The 21,902-nt window shown below is 44.2% G+C and overlaps 1 protein-coding gene across 27 annotated transcripts in view; it reads left to right on the top strand.

The window, feature by feature from the left end:
• BABAM2 (BRISC and BRCA1 A complex member 2) overlaps positions 1-21,902 on the top strand; it is a 456,851-nt gene that overhangs the window by 382,822 nt on the left and 52,127 nt on the right. Inside the window, exon 9 of one of the 27 annotated variants that reach the window (XR_013402899.1) lies at positions 16,468-17,979. The exons of 25 other annotated variants lie outside the window; for them this stretch is intronic. Coding sequence is in view for 1 of the 2 variants with exons in the window: in XM_077959847.1 (XP_077815973.1) it covers positions 16,439-16,548 (110 nt within the window). In the remaining variant the exon portion in view is untranslated. Of the gene's footprint in view, positions 1-16,438; positions 17,980-21,902 lie in introns of those variants that run through there. One more of the 27 variants, XM_077959847.1, reaches the window with a different exon arrangement.

Here is a 21,902-nt window from a genome sequence, read left to right as displayed (position 1 = left end):
AATACTTCTCCATATTTACCATGTAAGTCTTTCATGATTAAAACTTTTTATTTTGGGATAATTGTGGATTCACATGTAGGTGTAAGAAATAATACAAAAGGCCGGGTGCAGTGGCTCATGCCTGTAATCCCAGCATTTTGGGAGGCCGAGGCGGGTGGATCACCTGAGGTCAGGAGTTCGAGACCAGCCTGGTCAACATGGTACAACCCCATTTCTACTAAAAATACAAAAATTAGCTGGGCGTGGTGACAGGCACCTGTAATCCCAGCTACTTGGAAGGCTGAGGCAGGAGAATCGCTTGAACCCAGGAGGCGGAGGTTGTAGTGAGACCAGATTGTGCCACTGTACTCCGGCCTGGGTGAAAAAAAGTGAAACTCTGTCTTGAAAAAAAAAAGAAAAGAAAAGAAAAAGAAAGAAAGAATACAAAGATCCTGTGTACCCTTCACCCACTTTCTCCCAATGGTATCATCTTGTACAACTGTAGTACAATATCAGCAACCAGGATAGGATACTGACATTGACGCAATCAAGAGGCAGAACAGCTCCACTAGGAGATCCCTCCTGGTGCCTTTTATCTCCACAACTCCCTCACTCCCCCATAAATGCATGAGGCAGAGCCCACCCCCAGGCCCAGCTCTTGCTTCATTTACACTGACTAGACACACACACACACACACACACACACACACACTTTTAATGTATTTTGAAATGGAGGTTTTATCAGGAAAGTCTAACACCTATAACAAGCAACCCCCATCTCTGTGGCTAACACAGTAAAGGTTTATTTCCTGTGCTGTCAGTTCAGTGGTGGTCATTATGGATGAAAGGAGGACTCTGCTTCTCGCAGACGTTCTGGGACCAGCTTCTCTCTCTAGTGGCTCCACCATTTCCTATGGCCTCAGCATCCTCCACTGCACCCTCTTCTTCAGGCCAGCATGGGAGGGGCCATAGGGTTCAGGCCCAGAAGTGGCATTTATCTCTCCAACACACAGAATTTAGTCATTGGCTCCACCTCACTGCAGGAAGGCTGCAAAATTTGTTTGGCTATGCCCAGGAGGAAAAGGAAGAATTGCTGGTGAGCACATGTTCAAGAATAATCATGGCAGTGTCTCTAGTTGGGGCTGAAGCTAGAAGAAACCCAAAAACCCAAAGGTTCACTGACAGAGGAATGGATAAATAGTGTCAAGTTTACATTATTATACAACTGTAAAAATGACAAACTGTATCTATAGACAATAAAGATGAAATCTTAGAACCCTAATATTGACTGAAAAAAAGCAAGTTCCAGGAGACACACGGTAGAATTTTTATATAAAGAGCTGAAAAACAAGCAAAACCAGACAATTAGTCCATTTATTTATTAGGGATATAGAAATCTGCATTAAAGCCATGTTTCTAAAAAAGTGAAGGTGTCCTGGCCGCAGGGCACATGCCTATAGTCCCAGCTACTTGGCAGGCTGAGACAAGAGGATACCTTGAGCCTGGAAATTGAGTCTAGCCTATCAAGACCCAGTCTCTAAAAAACAAACAAAAATGAAGGAGTGATAAACAGTCATTTTAGGACAGTGATTATCTCTGGAGAGAGCGGCAGGGAGACAATAGAGAGAGAGGGATGGCAAGGTCGCCTCAGCTCGTGGCTCCTGTCTTTGTTCTGAGAGGGAGCGTAGATTCAGTCATGTTCTGTTCTTCCGCTATGTTTCAGACCTTAAGTGTGTATTACAAGTATTCTTTGGTATGTATCACATATTGCATCATTTGTAAAAGAATGAACCAAAACATTATAATTAGTAGTAATAAAGATAAGTCTTTATTCTAAGAATGTGACAAGGAACAGATCCATTTCTTGAAAAGGTAATTCTGATGAATTGGTCTTCCTAATGCTGTGGAGTTGACCCACACTGGGGTGGCTCCTCCCAAGATCACAAATGCCGGCCCTCATTTTTTGGATCAGCCCTGGTTCCCTGCTCTTGATCCTTTCTGATCGTTTCTGGTCCTCCTGCAGTTTCCTTAAATTGCCTTGAAGTTTCCAAAAGTTAGTTATACTCATCCATTGACTCAATCATCTTCAGAATCTTAGTGTAAAGTCTTGATGTCCACGTAGAGATTATTTGCTTGCGGAGAAATCCTACAAAGCTGTTATTGTGATCCTTGCCAATAAAAGGCAAATTTTATATATTTAAATTTACTAAACACTATCCCTTTAAAAGTATCTCATACCTACAAAGATATAACCAAATCTCACATTTCAGCAAACAAAAGCTGAAGCTTATAACCAACAGAAGTAATTGCTATACAGTTATCACTAGAAGTACATGCCCAGCTTCCAGGGTAACCACATTACTTAATAAACATGTCAAATCTCTTTTATCTTAAAATGAAAGACCCAAAGAAACCACCCCAGTAATGGTTGCCAGCCGTGATCTATCCCTTATCTGTTGCTGGCAAACTGTCTGTAAATAATCAATCCAGAACACTCCTCTCAGTTGTTTTTCTTGTTCTCTCCCTTCCCCCTTCTCCTCTCCATCTTGGAAGTATTCACCTTTGCAGTCTCCACCCTCTGTAGAGACTGTGCTTCTGCACCCGGAATGAGTCAGCATATGGATACATACCTGCATTTCTAGGGAAATGGACTGGGGTTATCAGAAAACTCAATCTGTCCAACCATGGATAAAAATCAAGACATTTTATTGCAACCCAGATAGTTAGCTCAGCAGCCGCACTCTGGAACATACAGTACAACTCCTTTGGGAAATGCCTAGCTGGGAGTGACTTTCGGTCTCCTGGGTAAAATGTTCCCTTCTCATACAGCAAACCTTTTGTAAAAGGGAAACAGACTGGGTGGTAACTGGAGATAAAGGCAGGCCACTCCTGTTTGAATGTCTGTCATTTTGATGGGGATTTTGTTTAACAAGGTTTCTACCTTATCTGTCTTCTTTCAGATTTACAGCTCCAGAGCCCATAAAAGGGAGGCCACAGATGTGAACATGGGCTGTGGAAAGATTAAAAGCAAACTGAGGCTATTCAATAGAAATAATCTTGAGATATTTTGGATTTTTTCTTGTCATTTTTTTTTTTACATTGACAATGACATCAGGGGCTCTAATAGTATTTGACTGATAGTACTTAGTAGTACTTGGCCAACTATACATATTGAGAAAATGCTGAAAGGGATATTGCCTTGACATTACTTATAGCCTGTGTTCTATTTCCTTTACTCTATGCTGAGAAACAGGGTTAAGCCTATTATTATAATTTTATTAGAAATTATTTTATTGAACACCTGTTGGGCCAAGCACTCTATCAGGTGCATGAATAAGACATGGTCCCTCCCTCATGAATTTTTTTTTTAAGAGACAGGGTCTTGCTCTTTCACTCAGGTTGGAGTATAGTGGTGCGATCATAGCTCACTGCCACCTCAAACTCCTAGGGTCAAGCCATCCTCCTGCCTCAGTCTCCTGAGTAGCTGTGGTTACAGGCACGTGCCAGCACCCCTAGCTAATTGTTTATTTTTTGTAGAGACAGGGTTGTACTTTGTTGCCCAGACTGGTCTCAAACTCCTGGCTTCAAGCGTTCATCCTGCCACAGCCTCCCAAAGTGCTGGTATTACAGGCATGAGCCACTTTGCCTGGCCCCTCATGAAACTTAAAATTAAATTATCTCTTTAAAAAGGAGCAGGCCTAGGAACAAGCTCTTTGAGTAGTGGTGTCTGGCACCTATGTGGACACTCTGTGTGGTCTTTATGTTTCGGAGAGAGTTATGGCTGCTGCTGCTATTGGTCGTGTATTTGACTATACCTGAACCACATACCACCTTCATCTTTCCTGAACCAAGAGTCAACCTGCTATTCACCCAGACGGCATGACTATTCCTTCAGTCTGTTGCTATCTTCTGCTGTTTCTACAAAAGAGCCTCAACCCTGAATCTAGATCACACTAATAGTTGTTATTTATGAAACACTGCAACATAAAAGTCATGATTGCCATTCTATAGCGGAGAGGTTTAGTAACGTGCCTAAGATCCCACAGGTGGTAAATGCAGAACCAAATTTAAACCAGGTCTCAAATGTCCAAATTCAAATGCAGCTCTTTCTGTTCTGCCTTGCTTTATCTTACTCACACAATGATGTAATGCTAGTGTTTCTTGATACTGATATGATCTTGCCCTCTTCCCTGGGATTCAGGAGGCAGGTCTACATGAGATGCAGGCATACCGAGTTAACGTGTACAGATTATGTTCCAGAGCCTCGGAGAAACAAAAGGATATAGAGTATCTTATTTGGTTCTTCCCAGTTTGGAAGATAGCTGTCCATAAGCACATAGCTAGATCTCAGTGGGACGCCTAAGGTGTTTGGCAGTGCTTGAGAGAAAAAGAGGCAGCTGCTTCACATATATGGACTTCTTCAGAAGCACACAGGCCTAAGGTCTTAGGATTTTCACCCAGCATCCCAAATAGAGGAGATTTTTGTAAATGCAAGGTGGTCGGGTGTGTTTGATTTGGTTAGGCCTCAGGCTGGACAAGAGCCACTACCTCCCACCCAGGCAACTTCCTGCTGCACCCTGGATTTGTTCCTTCAAGGATTCCCCGCCCAGTCAGTGAACCAACATGATTTCCTCTCCTCGTGGCCTGGGCCCTCACAGGGACAGCTGTGCTTCCAATTCCAGTGACATGACTCTGTCACAGTCTTCAAATAATTTCTAGTTTTCTTTTTCAAAGAAAGAAATTTTGAGAGTTCTGTCAACACATTGTGAAGGAAACAAACCTCTTAAATATCCATGCCCTTTACAGTGAATATTCCATTGACATATTAAACCAGAGGCGGTCTCATGATTTTGAAAAGGGTTTTGGATAAATACAGAAGGCATGTATCACCCCAAATCATCCTTTTCGGAATCATTAGTTAAAAGGGAAAGGGCCAACCAGGCAGGTTAACAATATGATATAATACTGAAAGACTCTGCATATCAGTTTCAAAATGCTACATTTAAAACGAGTTCTCAAGTTTCAGTTTCATTTTATGTATGCATTTATGCTCAAGCTCGGTAATTACCCTTAGCTTGTGACATTTATACCAATCAGTAATGTTTAATTATCCCAGATGATCACTCCGTCAGTTCTAGGCACATGGTGGAATGTAGAGGTGGTTCCTATCTTCAAGGACATTAACTTTCAGTTGGCATGTGTGGAGAGATGTGGTAGATACAAATACATTTTGACAGGGGAGGGGAAGGAGAGTTATGTTGACTGGTAGAGAATTGGGAGAATTCTTTTGGGAAAGCATCCAAGAGGAGGTGGTTTTAAGATTCCACTTTGGAGGCTGGGTATGATGAACAGGAGACAAAAGATTCCTTCTGGGATTTAGACCAGCTTACTGTTCACAAAAGCAGCAATGAAGGTCTGTGACCATAATATGTTCAGAGCTTTAATTCAAAAGATGAATAGATATCAAACACTTATACGTGAAAAAGTTGTAAAAGCTAAATTAAATATCAATTTTTGTGTGTGAGGTTTAGAAATGCGTTTGCTGGCTTTAATAATTTGGACATCTCATGGGAAAATGATCCTTTAGGCAAAATCCTTTAAAACTTGTAGCTTTGGGGAGGAAAGTGGAGTAGTAATGGAATCCCACATAACAGAAGGGACAGCCTATTGCTTAGGCAAAGGCTGCAAGATAAGAGGAACGCAAACTGGCTCAACTCAAGGAGTCAGACCTTGGTGTAATTCAAAACAGTTAAATGAAGGTGACTTCAGACTTCTGTGAAGCTCACTTTTGCTCCAAAGAGTGGTGGGAGCATAGCAGAAAGTCGAGAATTGGACAGAACTTTTTCAGTTTGACTGAAGACTCAGGGGGGCTCTACATTAACCAACAGTTATTGAGCCTGTCCCATCCCGGAGGTACAGGATAATGCAAAATGGTGCCTGCGGTCAAGCTGCCCATTGCCTGGCAGGGAAGTTTTTGAGACCAAGAAAGCCCACAGTGGGATAGGGACTTCTGAGGGTTCTGTGGGAATCAGAAGGGAGCACCTGCCTCTGCCTGAGGGAGCTGGGGAAGGCTTCACAGACAGGCCATTGAACTGGGGACTGACTTGGCTGGGACGGTATGTGGAGGGATATGAGTTTGGGAGATGGAGAGGCTGGAAGAGCCCAGCAGAACCCGTCCTCACTGGAGGAGGGCAAGTGCAGGAAGTCATCTGTGGCCACACTGCTCACAACCAGTCTTCTGGAATGCCATGGAACTTTCTTACTCTGGCCGTGAAGGGTAAAAATAAGAGCTAGCACAGGCACATGGAGCTGATACGACATCCCCGTTTAGGGCACAGTTCTCACCCAATTCCATGGACTGAATATCTTCTGCTCCACCCAGCTTTTGATGGCAAGACCAGGTTCTATGAACTGAGGCTCCAACCCTTGGAATGATGTCTCATTTGCCCTTCTCTTTTCTCCTTCTTAACCACTTAGGTACCGCATTGTACAGTGCAGTGTCGTGCAGTGGTTCCTGCCCTGACTACCTCAGAACCCCTGAGAGCCTTGGCAGATTCCGAGGCCTGAGCACCTCCTGCCTTTCTCCTCTTCTCTCCTGTCCCTGCTCCACTGTTAATCTGAAAGGAGTTAGGGAGGATTGATTGCTGAACTTGTGTGGTTTTAATAAAACAGCTTCAGGCCAGGCATGGCGGCTCATGCCTGTAATCCCAGCACTTAGGGAGGCCAAGGCGGGAGGATTACTTGAGGTCAGGAGTTCAAGACCAGCCTGGCCAACATAGTGAAACCACATCTTACTAAAAATACAAAAATTAGCTTCATGTAGTGGCACGGACCTGTAGTCCCAGCTTCTTGGGAGGCTGAGGTACGAGAATTGTTTGAACCTGGGAGGCAGAGGTTGCAGTGAGCCGAGATTATACCCCTGCACTCCAGCCTGGGCAGCAGAGCAAGACTGTCTCCAAAAAAAATAAAAAAATAAAACAGCTTCATGGGTAAATCTCCTGCCCATCAAATGTGGAGGCTACACAGGCAGTCAAAGGAGCACCTATCTCAGGAAACTGGGTTCACTTCTCAGCCTCACCACGCACTGGCTCTGAGATTCAGCTTCCTCGTCTGTGAAATGGGATTGACGCTCACCCTGCCTAGCTCACAGAGGTTTGTGAGGAATAAATCACATGAAAGCAAAGGGGAAGGCGTCATGTGCTACAGAAATGCAAGGTGTTACTCATTCCTGTGTTTGCCACTCCCATGCCTTCACCCTTGCTTAAAACCTGTCACCTCCAGGACTAACTCACTGGCCAGCTGGTTTGTCTGTGGCTCTTGTGCCCTGCCACCACATTAATCATTTCAAGACATCACCTTTATCTGGCGGCCTCCCCCAGTAGACAGGCTCACCTTCCCCATCCGGCTTTCTCTCCCACTCAGCCTTGGCCTCTTTGTTGACCCTTCTTGCTTTCTCTCCTTGACCTCCTCATCTTTCTTGCACCATTTCTTAAAAGCTGTCTTCAGCTTCACTCTCTAACCTGAGCACTCTCACCTGAATAACCCTTGATCCAAATAACGTAATTATGAGATCTATTATCTTGAATGGTTCCTTAACTGTCATACGTATTTGCTTCATTATTCTGCTTAATTTGCTTATTGAGGTCCAAGACTAAGTCTAAACCATGTTTTGTTTTGTTTTTTGAGACAGAATCTCATTCTGTTGCCAGGACTGGAATGCAGTGATGCGATCTCGGCTCACTGCAGTTAACCTCCTGGACTCAGGCAATCCTCCCGCCTCAGCCCCCGACGCCAGTAGCTGGGACTACAGGTGCACGCCACCATGCCCAGCTAGTTTTTTGTATTTTTAGTAGAGACAAGGTTTTGCCATGTTGCCCAGGCTTCTAAACCATGTTTTAACTCTTTATTATGCACAGCGCCTTGCCCAGTGTTAGGCACTAGACAAGAGCTCAGTAATCACTTGCTGAAATGGGTGAGCTGAGTGATCAGAGCACCTTGAAGTCTATACAGCACTTGCATGTACAGTGTCTCTTTTCATTGTCACAGCCCTGAGAGGTAGATGGTGTGACTCTCCCCATTTTGCAAATGAGAAAAGAAAAGCTTAGAGAGGTTACATAACATCAACCTTGTGGGCTGAGGCCGAGTGAAGACCTCGCAGAAGAGACCAGACCCAGCATGCTCCAGTAGCTCCACTGCAGGGGGTGGCTGCTCACGAGGACGGAGAGCAGAATTCAGGCGACTCCAGCTGACCTACTTGGTGCAAGTCAAGTGAATACTAGTCGGGAGGGATTAGATGACTCAGCCTCTGCCCTCCTTGGAGTCAGGAAGTAGGCTTTGCAGCCCATTTCCTGGGGAATTTTCAGATGGACCAGTGATTTCATTTTCCTCTTCTAAAGCACCCCCATGCACAGGGAAAGGTTGTTCACATGGCCATTTGGATGAAGCCAACGGATCTGATCTCTTAAAGGAGAAGCTGAAACAGCAGTGGAAACTTTCTAAGCCTGTTGGTATTAGCAATTTCATTCCTGGCCAAACATGAATGAGAAATCCTTCTGGTCCGCTCTGACTGAAGTCAGAGTATAGATTAGCAGTGCTTTCATATTTCAGTACTGCTGCCTAGGTTATGAAGGTATAAGCCTCATGCAGGTAACCTGCTCTTACCTCCATTGGACCTATTGCCTAACTGGGACAGGCCTGGGGTGGGGCTGCTGAGAGCTGACAATGCCAGGCTGGGAAAGGCAAGCTAAAGACCAGCAGGCAGGCCTCGGGGTTGGAAAGCTACACAGTAAACGGGTGGAGTACCAAAGCTTAGTTGTGTGTCTAGAGAATTCAGGGCGTGGTGAGTGATCAGCTCCTGGAAGAGCAAAGATTAGTATTTAATACATGTGCATGTATTCGTGTGGCTGGGTCTCTCGTCAAATATGTCATAAATTCACAGATCAGGATTTTAAAGCAAATAGAATTACTGATATATCTCTTCCAACAGCCAATAAACATCCCACAGAGAGGACAGCGTACGCATGGGCTCGCATGAAGAAAAGTGCAGAGTCTTTGATTAAGCTACAGCCTGAAATATTAAAATTCTGATTTTCATGCGCTGTTAGAAATAGTTTTCAAAGAATTCCTTCCTCCAGCCCCATCACAACCCCTGCCCATGTGAGAGGTTAGGAGTCAATCATATGTTTTTTAAAACATTTGCTAGAACTCTCCTCCCTTTTCCAAGTCTACCAAATTCTTATCTAAAAAAAAAAAAAAAAAAAATGGGGCTAATATGACAATAAGATTTGTACCTTCACAGTAAATATTACAATTTAGCTGAGTAACTTGTGAAAGCTTGTTAGGTTGAAGTGACTCACTTGCGTAGATGAAGTTATTTTTAGAGATGTAATTTGTACTGTTTAGAAAAGAATAAAGAGATGGTAAAAGGCTAGATCGCTCATTATAGTTTACAGAGCTCATGAACCCAGCATCCATGCAAAAGATGACTAAGCAAGGGGTCGGTTGGTACTTTCTCTCAGAATTTTACAGATGTGAGTCATCCACTTGAGTCTGCAGACACAGCAGCGAGGTACCTGTGACTCAGCTCTCATTTAGAAAAAGCCCTAGAATTCAATTCTGATACACTTTGAGAGTTAAGTAGTGAGGAAATTACATACTGAAGCAAAATATGCCTTCGTAACGCGCAGCCGCGGGATGTTTTTAGCAAAGATGACTTATCTTCATCTCTGGACTTTGAAAGAATCGATCTGTGATCCACGCTGGGTAACATGCCCATTCAGCCTGCTGGTACACATCACAGTGCCCACCTTCTTCATGTTTGGCTCACAACCCAAGTACTAAATTGTCCTCAATAGAAATCTCAGCCTTACCCTTTCTACGCTTAGATGCCCCAGCACTACGGCCCGCTTCCTTTAACCAAATGCATGTGCATGTATGTGTTTGTATGTATGAAAATCTTCAGCCTAAAATATTAAAATTCTAGTTTTCCTAAGCTGGCAGAAATAGCTTGCAAAGGCTTCATCTCCTTCACACTTTACCTGTGTCAGGGGTTAGAAGGAATAAAATCATATTTTCCTACAGTATTCTCATGTTTTCCTACCGTATCTCATGATAATGATGAGCATTATCTTTACACATTAGCAGACAGCAGAGTGAGTGCATGTTCTCTGTGCAGGGCCATTGCTTTGTTCTGAGGCACAGGGCTCTGCTGGCCTAGTGCCCTCCCTGTGCAGCCTCATGCTTGGATATCTCCCTCATCACTGACACACACTGATGACATAGCCTACTTGGAGTTAAGCCCTCAGAACGTAACCTGTCCATTTATTTATTTATTTTTAGATGGATTCTGGCTCTGTCATCCAGGCTGGAGTGCAGTGGGCCGATCTCGGCTCACTGCAACCTCTGCCTCCTGGGTTCAAGCGGTTATCCTGCCTCAGCTTCCCAAGTAGCTGGAACTACAGTCGTGTGCCACCACGCCTGGCTAATTTTTGTATTTTTAGTGCAGACAAGGTTTCACCATGTTGGCCAGACTGGTCTCGAACTCCTGACCTCAAGTGATCCTCCCGCCTCATCCTCCCAAAGTGCTGGGATTACAGGCGTGAGCCACCGTGCCCGGCCCATAACCTGTCCTTTTAAATACACGGAAAGTGGTCCCTTGTAGTTTGCAGACACATCAATAGATTATTCATAACCAACAAAGAATTTTGTTTATTATATTTGCCAAAGAAACATGAACATGGTTGCAAAAGCAAATACTTCACAAAGATGTATAATGAAAAGCAAGAGTACCCTGCCCCATGCCTGCCCTTTCACAGCCGCTTTCAACCACTTCTGGTGCTTCGCGGTTGCCTCCGTAACCAGCTGACTGTTTTGTTCCTCACCTGCTATATCTGTAGCACTATTACCAAGAGCGATCGGGCGTGCAGAGGTTAAAGTCTGGTCCTGTTGTTCAAGAGAAAAGCCTTGTGTGCCTTCAAGTCAACTCAGCAGACATTTGAGTGTCTACTGTGGACCAAGCCCTGGGTTAAGCCGTGTGGACACAGAAATGGATAGCTACACTAAGGAGTTTGTACTCGGGTAAGGGAGACAGGCTTGCAAACACTGCATGGAAAATGCCATAATACAGTCGGAGAAACTCCTTCGGAGGGGTTTTACACATATGTCCTGGAGCTCAGTCTTGAAGTGCAATTGGAAATCTGCTCGGTAGATAAAGAGGAAAGGATGTCCAAGGCAGAGAGAACAGTGTATTCATGGGTTGATGCAATCCATTCCAAATATTGGGAATAATTCATAAAATCTGATTTTCAGGATAAGTGAGTTAAGGGAGTAATGAGGAGATGAGGCAGGAAAGAAATGCACCTAGTTATAAAGACCCTTTTATATACCTTGTTCAAAATATAACCTATTACTGATGGAGAGCTTTGGGAGGATTTTGAACAGGGATGGGGCATTATCTCCATCATACTGTAAGTCCAATGGGAGAGGGGAGGATGAATTCAAGTGGGAAGAAGCTGGGGTTTGATAAACCACTTGGGAAACTGGTTCAGGCAAGATAATATGAGGTACTAAAACAGTGGGAATAGGGAGGAAGAGGAGAGATTCTAGAACTACTTCAGAGTAGAATCAAAAGGACCTGGTGAACACTTGGATTCTGGAGGTGAGGGAGAGGGAGGAATTGCAGATTACCATATAATTACTAGCTAGGGTAGCTAAGGAAAGACTGGAAATTTTAAAAGAGTACCAAAATCTGGAGGAAAGTGAGTGAGTTTGAATATATTGAGTTTGAGGTGTTTATGTGATAAGCAGATGGAGATATTCAGTAAGTAGCCAAAAATGTGAGACTAAAGCTTCATGACCCACATAGTGGTGGCAGTGGAAGCCACTCAGCTGGTGGAATTCCCACAGGATGAATCTGTGATACGAGGGGACTGAAAACAGATCTGGGAAAGGCCAGCGGTTGGCGGTGGGCAGAAGATTCCTGATGGAGACCAATCAGCAGCAGAGGGGTGAGATGAGAACCAGGAGAGAGGGCATCACGAAGGCAGCAGAAGACCAGATCTGGGGAGGTGCAGGGGACAAGGGAGAGGAGCATGAAAAGCATTTGCTTCAGTAATGGTGGTGCCCATTGGTGGTGTAGAAAGAGAAACGCCCATGCTTTAGAGTAGGTGGAAGCCAGGTGTGAATGGGCCACAGAATTCATTCACAGTGAAGGTGAGCCTGTCCTCTTTAGAGAATTTGGGGAATTAAAAGAAGAGTAAATAGGCAATAGCTAGTAGGGGTGATAGTTAAGAGGCTACTTTACAGGATGAGAGACTCTTCAGCATGACCGGAAGGAGCCAGTGGAGGAGAGGTTGGAATTCCTTGGTATGGAGTTCAGCTTCCTCTGAGCAAAGAGGTTCCGCTGCCTGAGTGGCCCCTTGGAGCCTCTGAGGGGTTTGCCTTTTGCTTTCTCTGCCACCACCAGTTGAATGGCGGCTTGGGAGGTGAAGCCTAGAGTTATCTTTGGACCTGAAGTTTCGTCAGCAGGAAACCTCCAGGCAGTTCAGCAGTGATGCACATCAGCAAAGCAGGGCCATCCATCTTGCGAGCTGCTTTCTGTTATCTCCAGTTTGATTATCTCCTAAATAAAAATGGCACAGTATGAAACAAAGCAAAGCCTGAGTAGTAGCCAGTCAGTCCTTCCTCCTAATCCCAGCATCCTTTTGTGCAGCCTCCTGTTTTAGCACTTTTTGTACTATATTGGGATTGTTTTGTTTACTGACTTTCCCAAATGATGAACCCTCTGAGGCAGAGTTCATTTTTGCTTCATCTCAAAATCCCCAACTTCTATATTCAAACTCCTTACTCCTTACCATAAGGGTTAGTGCAGACAGGGGAACTACACTTTTTTTTTTTTTTGTGAGATGGAGTTTCGCTCTTGTTGCCCAGGCTGGAGTGCAATGGCACGATCTCAGCTCACTGCTACTTCTGCCTCCCAGATTCAAGCAATTCTCCTGCCTCAGCCTCCCGAGTAGCTGGGATTACAGGCATGCGCCACCACGACTGACTAATTTTGTATTTTTAGTATAGATGGGGTTTCTCAATGTTGGTTAGGCTGATCTCGAACTCCCAACCTCAGGTGATCCGCCCGCCTTGGCCTCCCAAAGTGCTGGGATTACAGGCGTGAGCCACCACACCCAGAAGAGGCTTTTTAAGTAAATGTAAAAACTCACAAACCCTTTCCTATTTGACTTATAAGAATGCATTTGGTCCTACTCTCATATCAAATAATAACTAATTTTCTTTTTTTTTTTTTTGAGACGGAGTCTTGATCTGTTGCCCAGGCTAGAATGCAATGGTTTGAACACAGCTCACTGCAACCTTGACCTCCTGGGCTCAAGTGATCCTCCCATCTCAGCCTCTCAAGTAGCTGGGACTACAGGCACAGGCCACCACACTCAGCACATTTTTTTAAAATTTTTTGTAGAGATGGAATCTCGCCATGTTGCCCAGGCTAGTCTCAAACTCCCTGGGCTCAAGCAATCCTCCTGCTTTAGCCTCCCAAAGTGCTGGGATTATAGGTGTGAGCCACTGTTCCCAGCCTCATAACTGATTTTTAAGTAATTAAAAATCCCACAGGTCATTCTTTGCCATGCTAAAAGTTGCTCTAATTCTCAGTGGTCTAGAGTCCCATGGTCAAGAATGCTCATGGTCACCTTCTTTGAGTTTCAGACAAACAACTCTCTTTTTGTACAAGGCTTAAACTGCTCTGCTCTTTAAACCAAATACATACACACATACACAGATGTAGTTAGATACAGATGTGTGTGTATGTGTGTGCATATAAAAATATGACACTCCTTAGTAAAATATTCCTCTAGACCTGGGGTTCATACATCCCTCCTCCTGATCCGTGCTGGGGCCTACTCAGGCACTACTTTGCAGATTTCACTTCTATGAGCTAAGGTTTTTCTGAGCTAAGGTCAAGTGGTGACTTAGGAAGTTGAACGTGTAAAAAACCAAACCTGTTTTTCCATGGAACCAATAATAATTTATCTAGAATGAGCCATCTGACCTCCAGAAACAAAGAGATTTCCATCACAGAGTGTTGGTGAGGGGTCATGAGTAAGGCGGGGGCCACTGAGAGCAGCTGTTTTATTGTAAGAGCAGCAGGCAGGCTGAATGAGAAGGGGTTAGCTGTTGAGTCCACATAGGCTCTGCTGCAGTGTGACCAGGGTTAAGGTACTTTATTTTAAAGCCCTTTGGAACTTTCCTTTGTCTTTTATTTCTAATCTGATTTTTTTTTCATCTGTCCTTAAATGCTCTGTATATATGAACTTCAACTTCTGTATTCAATCCCTAGTCTTTTAACCTGAGCTTGACGGGCTGTACCACACCTTAGAAGGAAAGGCGACCTAGGCCTCCCTGGGCTGCCCCCACCGGCATTCAAGGATTTTTTTTTTTTTTTAAGATGGAGTCTCGCTCTGTCGCCCAGGCTGGAGTGCAGTGGCACGATCTCGGCTCACTGCAAGCTCCGCCTCCCGGGTTCACGCCATTCTCCTGTCTCAGCCTCCTGAGTAGCTGGGACTACAGGCACCTGCCACCACGCCCAGCTAATTTTTTGTTTTTTTAGTAGAGACGGGTTTCACCGTGTTAGCCAGGATGGTCTCGATCTCCTGATCTTGTGATCCGCCCGCCTCGGCCTCCCAAAGTGCTGGGATTACAGGTGTGAGCCACTGTGCCCAGCCAAGGATTGTATTTTTATCCAGGAGACCTGGGCTAGTCCCTGTGGATGAGGACAAGGGGCACAATTAAGGTAATTAAACTGGCCTCCACATGTAGGACAGATAGAAGGATAATTCCTGGAGGCAGATAAAGCTTACTGAATTGTGAATTGGTATTTAGGATTAACCAAAAGTATATTTTGCTGTATAAAGTAGGTCAGTATTTTTTAAAATACACATTCCCATTTCTGTTTATCCATGGTGGAAATAAATGTGACACCCCCCCCCCAGCCCCACCAGTCTCCTCCCAGCAAGATAGTGTCCTGTCCTCTTCAGAATGGGAGGCTTTCCAGAGATGGAAGCAGCAGAATGAAGAGGACTCATAGTGACTCAAAGGTGTTGCATTTGGCAGAATATTAGACCCAATCTGATGGTGAATGGGGAGCAGGTTGTAACTTTTATTTCGGACATGTAGTATAATTCTCCCCCAATTAGTACCAGAACATTCTGGTATGTTAAATCCAGTGGCTCTGATGCCTTGAGTTCAAGGCCAGCTCTGTCACCTAACTAATTCTAAACAAGCTCCTTTGTGTTCCTGGGTTTCCACGTTCTTGTCTGTGAATGGGGTGGTATGCCCATCTTGAAGGTACAAATGAGACGATACATATTTGACCCATAAAGTTTATATGAGGACATCCTCCAGGCCTCTGAAATTACCAGACTGGAGCAGAGGTGAGCAGTCAGGGAAGGAGATGGAGATTTTGAAGTATTCAAAGGTTATTGACAGATGAGACTTTCTGAAAAAGAAGCGCCAAAGTGCCAAGCCTTCAGGCTCAACAGGTCCCTCAGCTGGGCTTTGGGAGTGAGGGGGTGTTAAGCAGATGGAGAAAAAGAGGCAGTAAAAAATTCAAAAGGAAGAAAAGTAGCAAATCAATACAGTGTTATGGAAACCATGGGAGAAGAACAGAAGTGAGCAACAGTGTCAGATGCCATTAAAAACCCGTAGATATGACTAAGATGTTTTCCCAGCCAAAGGGAAGAAAACAAGGACATGGAAACATCAAAAATAAAAATTCTTAAGAGTCCGAGATCATCATGCCCTTGAGCTTAACTTGGTCTGAAAGACAGACATCATACTCCTCCTCCCGTCCAAAACGACTGTGTATATCAGTCTCTCAGACTTTTGTGCTTTCTTGATCAACAGCCAGAGATGTGCCTGCCTATAGCAACCCCTGGCTGAAATGGTAGATGAGCCAGAATGCCCAGGCAGAAACTCTTTCCACAACGTCAGAAACAAGTGGTAAATCACATTTATAGCACTGTGGATAGAGCATGGACTCCAGACACAGCAGGCAGGGTCGAACCCTGGCCCCATCTCCTCATAGCTTCAAGTTCTCTGGCTTGCCCCAGGGCAGGCTTACTCCTAGTAGAAAGGGGCGAGGGGGAATCATATGGCAGAAAGCACCCAGCACATTGTAGGTATTCCATAAATGCTGATTTTCCTCCTTTTTTGTAGCATTAAGAAAGTATTTATAGCCGGGCACGGTGGTTCACGCCTGTAATCCCAGTACTTTGGGAGGCTGAGGCGGGCAAATCACGAGGTCAGGAGTTCAAGGCCAGCCTGGCCAAATGGTGAAACCCCATCTCTGCTAAAAATACAAAAAATTAGCTGGGCATGGTGGTGGGCACCTGTAATATCAGCTACTTGGGAGGCTGAGGCAGGAGAATCGCTTGAACCCGGGAGGTGGAGGTTGCAGTGAGCCGAGATCGTACCACTACATTCCAGCCTGGGCAACAGAGCAAGACTCTGAGACTCTGTCCAAAAAAAAAAAAAAAAAAAAAAGAAAGAAAGAATTTATTAGAATAAAAACAAAACAAAGACTCCCATGCCTAACTATTATTTGTAGTAAGAGATCTTTCAAACATAGATGAATCAGTAACCCAAAGTCGTACAGCTATTGTAATGGCAGTTACCGTGTTCCTGCAGGGAGATGTACTGTGTTCAATGCAGTGGCCTTGTACTGTGTATGTACCTCACTGGACTTGGAGTCAAGACCCTGGGCTTCTGTCTGCGGCTGCTGAAGCAGTTGAGGCGGTTCACCACTCTATAGCATAATCTCATTTGTCAAATGGAGAGTTGATTTGCTGGGCTCCTTGCTGAACTGTGCTTTAGCAAGTATGTCCTCTGTTGTGACAAGACTCAGAGATTTTTAAGTAAATGTCTCACTTAGTACTTACAGTACACCCTGTTAAGTACACTTGTCAAAAGGTAGCCAGGACAAAGTAACTCAAGAGGGTCACCATTTCTCTGTATTTCACTCTCAGGCCTGACTCTCACCTTCTAGTAAACTTGGTGGCTGGTTCCCAAGTCCCTTGGAACATTCTGTGTTTTGTTTGTTTATTTGTTAGTTTGTTTCAAGTCTCTTGCAGTTTAACTACCTAGAGAAGGTCTGTGGTACATACATACGCTAACGTTGTAAGAATACAGGAAGAGTAACCTAATAGCCTGGGCCCAGGAGGCAGGTGTGGAGGGAACCAGGAAATTGCAAATACAGGCCACACTTAGCTTAGGGACTGGCATGTCTGATTAGGCCTCGATGTCACAATTGTATGGCTCACTATCAGTATTGATATTCATAAGTTTGACTTTGAGTCATTTAGAAAGGGATAGGGGAGAAGTAAGTGCAAATTCCATTTTACAGAGATTTTAATCAAAAACAATGAAAAATAAAAGTTTTAGAGCTTTCAAAAGCAAACCCCAGTTATCTGGAAAGCGCAGCTGTCAGAAATGGTTTACTGAGTGTGAAAATGCATGCTTTTCTTAGGATTAACAATGATTCAATACCTTTGATTGAAAAGTATCTTATTCCTTTAAATTTGGATGTACAAGTCAGGCAGCTCACTCAAGTCAAGGGCTTGCCTCGACATGATCACCTTATGTTTGCACAGTTTATTCTCTTTGAGTTAGTTAAATTTCAGAATAATATGACAATTAAAGGCAGCAATTTTTAGGCAGCAATCATACCTTTATCTCAAATGAAATTTCCAATCAGAATTGCTTTCAAAGAGGAATATTAATTTCCATTTCCCTGCTGCCTGTTCCATCCATGCTCATAGAAGAAGTAATGACCAAGGAGCTAGTCAGAAAACAGTAACAACAAAACGAAACAAAAACCGGGACAATTCACAGGCCAAAGAGGTAATCCTAAATATACAAAGATTGACTTTTATTGCTGGTCTTTTTTTAAAAAAACAAAACCACTCACAAATAAATTGGTTAGCAAAAAAAAAAGAAAAAGCCCTTGTCTTAAAGAAAGCACCTATGAGAGTGAGAATGGGGAGAATACCGCATGATCAAAGCACAAAAGGAAAACTGGCCGGGCGTGGCGGCTCACGCCTGTAATCCCAGCACTTTGGGAGGCCGAGGCGGGCGGATCACGAGGTCAGGGGATTGAGACTATCCTGGCTAACACCGTGAAACCCCGTCTCTACTAAGAAATACAAAAAATTAGCCGGGCATGGTGGTGGGCGCCTGTAGTCCCAGCTACTCGGGAGGCTGAGGCAGGAGAATGGCTTGAACCCGGGAGGCGGAGCTTGCAGTGAGCGGAGATCACGCCACTGCACTCCAGCCTGGGCGACAGAGCAAGACTCCATGTCAACAACAACAACAACAACAAAAAATAGGAAAACTGTCTGACGGAGGTTTCATCCTCTCTGTTCAGATCTTTTTCTGATCTGTGGTCCTGTTTGGCTGCAGGGCCCCATTTGATCATAGATTCTCTAGAGCTATGATTTTTTTATTTGATGGAAGAAGATTGTAGAATTAGAAGTGAAGCGTTCCAAAGGACTCTCTGAATTTACCTCAAATAAATAGGTGGACAAAACTAAGTTGAAAGCTTAGTTTTCAACTTGTTTTGAAAGTTGTTTTGAAAGCTTGGTTTGTATTTTCTCAGCTGGAAATCAGGCTAGAAAAAGAAATTACATAGACTCAGGTTTGTTTGTCTGTTTTAATTGCTTCTAAGAGAAAAGTGAGTAATAATAGGTATCATTTATGAAGACATGCTATGTGCCAAGTATTCTGCACACATATTCATTATATCATGTAAACCATCCAGCAGCCTTGCAAGGTAGGTATTATCCCATTTTAAAGATGAGAAAAGCTAGACTCAGAGAGTTTAGTCAGTTGCCTGAGGTCACCCAGGTAGCAACTGGCAAAGGAGGAATCAAGCCCAGATCTGTCCAATTCCAAACACTGTTTTTTCCCAGTATACCATCCCTCCCATCCTTACGTTCCTTTAGGTTGCAGTCCTTGTTTATCGAGCACTTTCTGTATGGTGTGCTTTACCTGCTTCATTTCCAACCCTGAGCTTAAAGTTTTTTCTAGTCTTAGGAATGGGAAAAGAGGAGCACAGAGGTCAGTTCACCTGCCAAAGCTTGCCCACCTCCAGTACGCATGCCTTCCTCACTCAACACTCGGCTGCACCCAGATGAGCTGTTCCCCACCCATCTCGCAGACTAAGTGGCTGATTTTTGAACCTTTCTGGGGAAAATATCCCCATTCCATGCATTCTAGTGGGCCAGACATTGTCCTGTAATTGTAATTTCCCTGCACGGTATAAATCCAGCATGGAAACTGCTTGGAAAGGATAATGTTGAAATAAAAATAGGTTAATGAAGGTTTCTGCATGGGGGAATGACATGGTGACCGGTGCTTCTAACCGAGTCTTATGAGGAAACATGTAATCCTTCTGCCGGATACTTGATTTAAACTGTGTCCTGTGCCAGCCTTACACCCAATCCCAAACTTCAGGCCTGACTCTCTGGATTTTTCACATAGGAAGTCCATTATCAAGTCTTCCGCTCAGCCTCTCCCTTGAACGTAAGAGACACGCAAATAAGCCTTTTTTAAAAAATAGAAACAGGATCTTGCTATGTTGCCCAGGCTTATCTCAAACTCCTGGGCTCAAGCGATCCTCCTGCCTAGGCTCCCAAAGTGCTAGGATTACAGGCATGAGCCACCACACCAGCTGATAAGTCTTAAGAGATGTTTTGTAAAGCATTGGTTCTTATACTGAGAAGTAAATAGTCACATCCTTCTACTAATGAATAATAACTTTTTTTTTTTTTTTTTTTTTTGAGACGGAGTCTTATTCTGTTCCCCAGGCTGGAGTGCAGTGGTACGATCTCGGGGCCCACTGCAACCTCTGCCTCCCGGGTTCAAGCGATTCTCCTGCCTCAACCTCCTGAGTAGCTGGGATTACAGGCAGGCACCACCACGCCCAGCTAATTTTTGTATTTTTATTAGAGACGGGGTTTCACCATGTTGGCCAGGCTGGTCTTGAACTCCTGAGCTCATGATCCACCCACCTCGGCCTCCCAAAGTGTTGGGATTACAGGCGTGAACCACTGCGCCCGGCCTTTTTTTAAATTTGTACATCATACTTTCCAAAGCATTCTCCATTCTAGAGGATTATACCGTGCTGGGGGCATTATAGGAAAGTGTCTGCCACACTGGAATGAGTGGTGTGGGCTTTTTTCCGTAGAAATGTTCAAGGGTAACACTGCCCATAGAAAGACATTCACAGTCCTTCACTGTGTGTTCAGAACACTCCACAGTTTGACAGCTTTATCCAGAACCCCTCTGCACCAGCTTCTGTTCTCCAGCCTGTATTCCGTCTACCCAGATCCCCCACATTCCCTCGCTGGGCCTCTACAGTAACTGCTTAATACTTTTCCCTCTGCCTGGATTCTTTTGCTTCTCTCCTTGCCTTCCCAGTCATAGTCCTCCCACTGCCACTGCCTGTCCAAATCCTAGTTGTTTTTCAAGGCCCTGCTCAAAGCAGTCTCATCTAATAAGCCTCCTAGAAGCCCTTCGATGGAGTATCTTTGCACCCATGCTGCATGGTGGTTGACACCTCTCTTATAACCTTCATCCTCGTCTCCTTTCCTGAGAACAGTGAGCTGAGGGCATGCTGACACTGTGGGGAGGACTTGGCCTTACTCAGCTGGGTTTCCCTAGAGCCGGCTATGGTATGTGCTCAGGGAATGTTTGTCAGTTTGGATATATGTTGTTTTCTCTAGAATATAAAGGTCATAACTAGATCCTTCAGGGAAAAAAGTTAGATTCATTTGAGGGACTTTTTTTTTTCTTTCCTAAAGCCGCATTAGTCATACTTCGCATTGGGGTATTCACAATATTCCCAAATTTGTATCTAACTGCTTTGTTCTAATTTTTCAAGACCGGAGTTTAAACCGACCCCTTACTTTAATCACAGACAACTCATTTGTCCTTTTTCTTCTGATCATTTACGTTTGGTACATTGTCTATGAATTATTTGAAATTAAAAGCTTATGACTTTTTAAAGATTTTGCCTAATAAATGCTAAGGATTTTGCATTTGAATATATTGTAATTTATTTAAGGATTCTTTTAATCAAACTCTTCCTTAATTTAACCAGATGTCTTTTTTAATCCTCCCAGGCCAGGAGTTTATTTATTGTGACTCAATTCTTTCAAAAATAGAAGTTAAAACAGTACTAAATGCTATTTATGGTGTTCTCTCTTGCTCAATTTCTTTCTGCATCTCATAAAAGCATGTTTCTTTGTACATGTCTAGTACAGTCCCCATTTTCTCACTAATAAATGCCAGTCGGTCACTAAATATGCATCCACTACCTACTGTGTGTCTAACTCAGTGGCACACATGTAGGGATCTAACAAAGATAAGTACACTGAAATTGTCAACAACCCCCCAAGAAGTGGATTATGCGGACATGGAGGCTAGAGAAATCACTGAGCGATGGAGCATGCAAGGAAGGCTTCCTGGAAGAAGGCGGGGCTTGGACTGCATCACAGAATTGGAAGCAATAACAGGTTGAAGGGAATGAACACAGAGCCAGGCCCGAGGAAATGAGAATGTCAGAGCGGCAAAGGGGCCAGGATCCAAGTAGTAGGAGGTATATCCAGAGGGCACAGAACCCAGATGGCATAGCAGGCAGGAGATGCAGAGTTCACACCCGGCCCCTCTCCAGGAAATGTGGACCCTCGGTTCCAGCATGCAGCCTGGAACAGAGTATCTGCTCACTCAGTGTGTGATAGATGAGAGAGTGGATGAAACAGAGGGACAGAGAAGCACTTAGGACCCCTTCATCCTGGCCTCAGCCACTGATACGCTTTGTCCTCATGAGGACTCACCCTGAGTGAGCCCTGCTTGGGAGCACA

Source organism: Macaca mulatta, chromosome 13 (genome assembly GCF_049350105.2).
Source record: "Macaca mulatta isolate MMU2019108-1 chromosome 13, T2T-MMU8v2.0, whole genome shotgun sequence".
In the NCBI taxonomy this organism is placed as follows: domain Eukaryota; kingdom Metazoa; phylum Chordata; class Mammalia; order Primates; family Cercopithecidae; genus Macaca; species Macaca mulatta.
The sequence above is the reverse complement of the archived record's forward strand: the minus strand, read 5'-3'. Positions and strand labels throughout refer to the sequence as shown.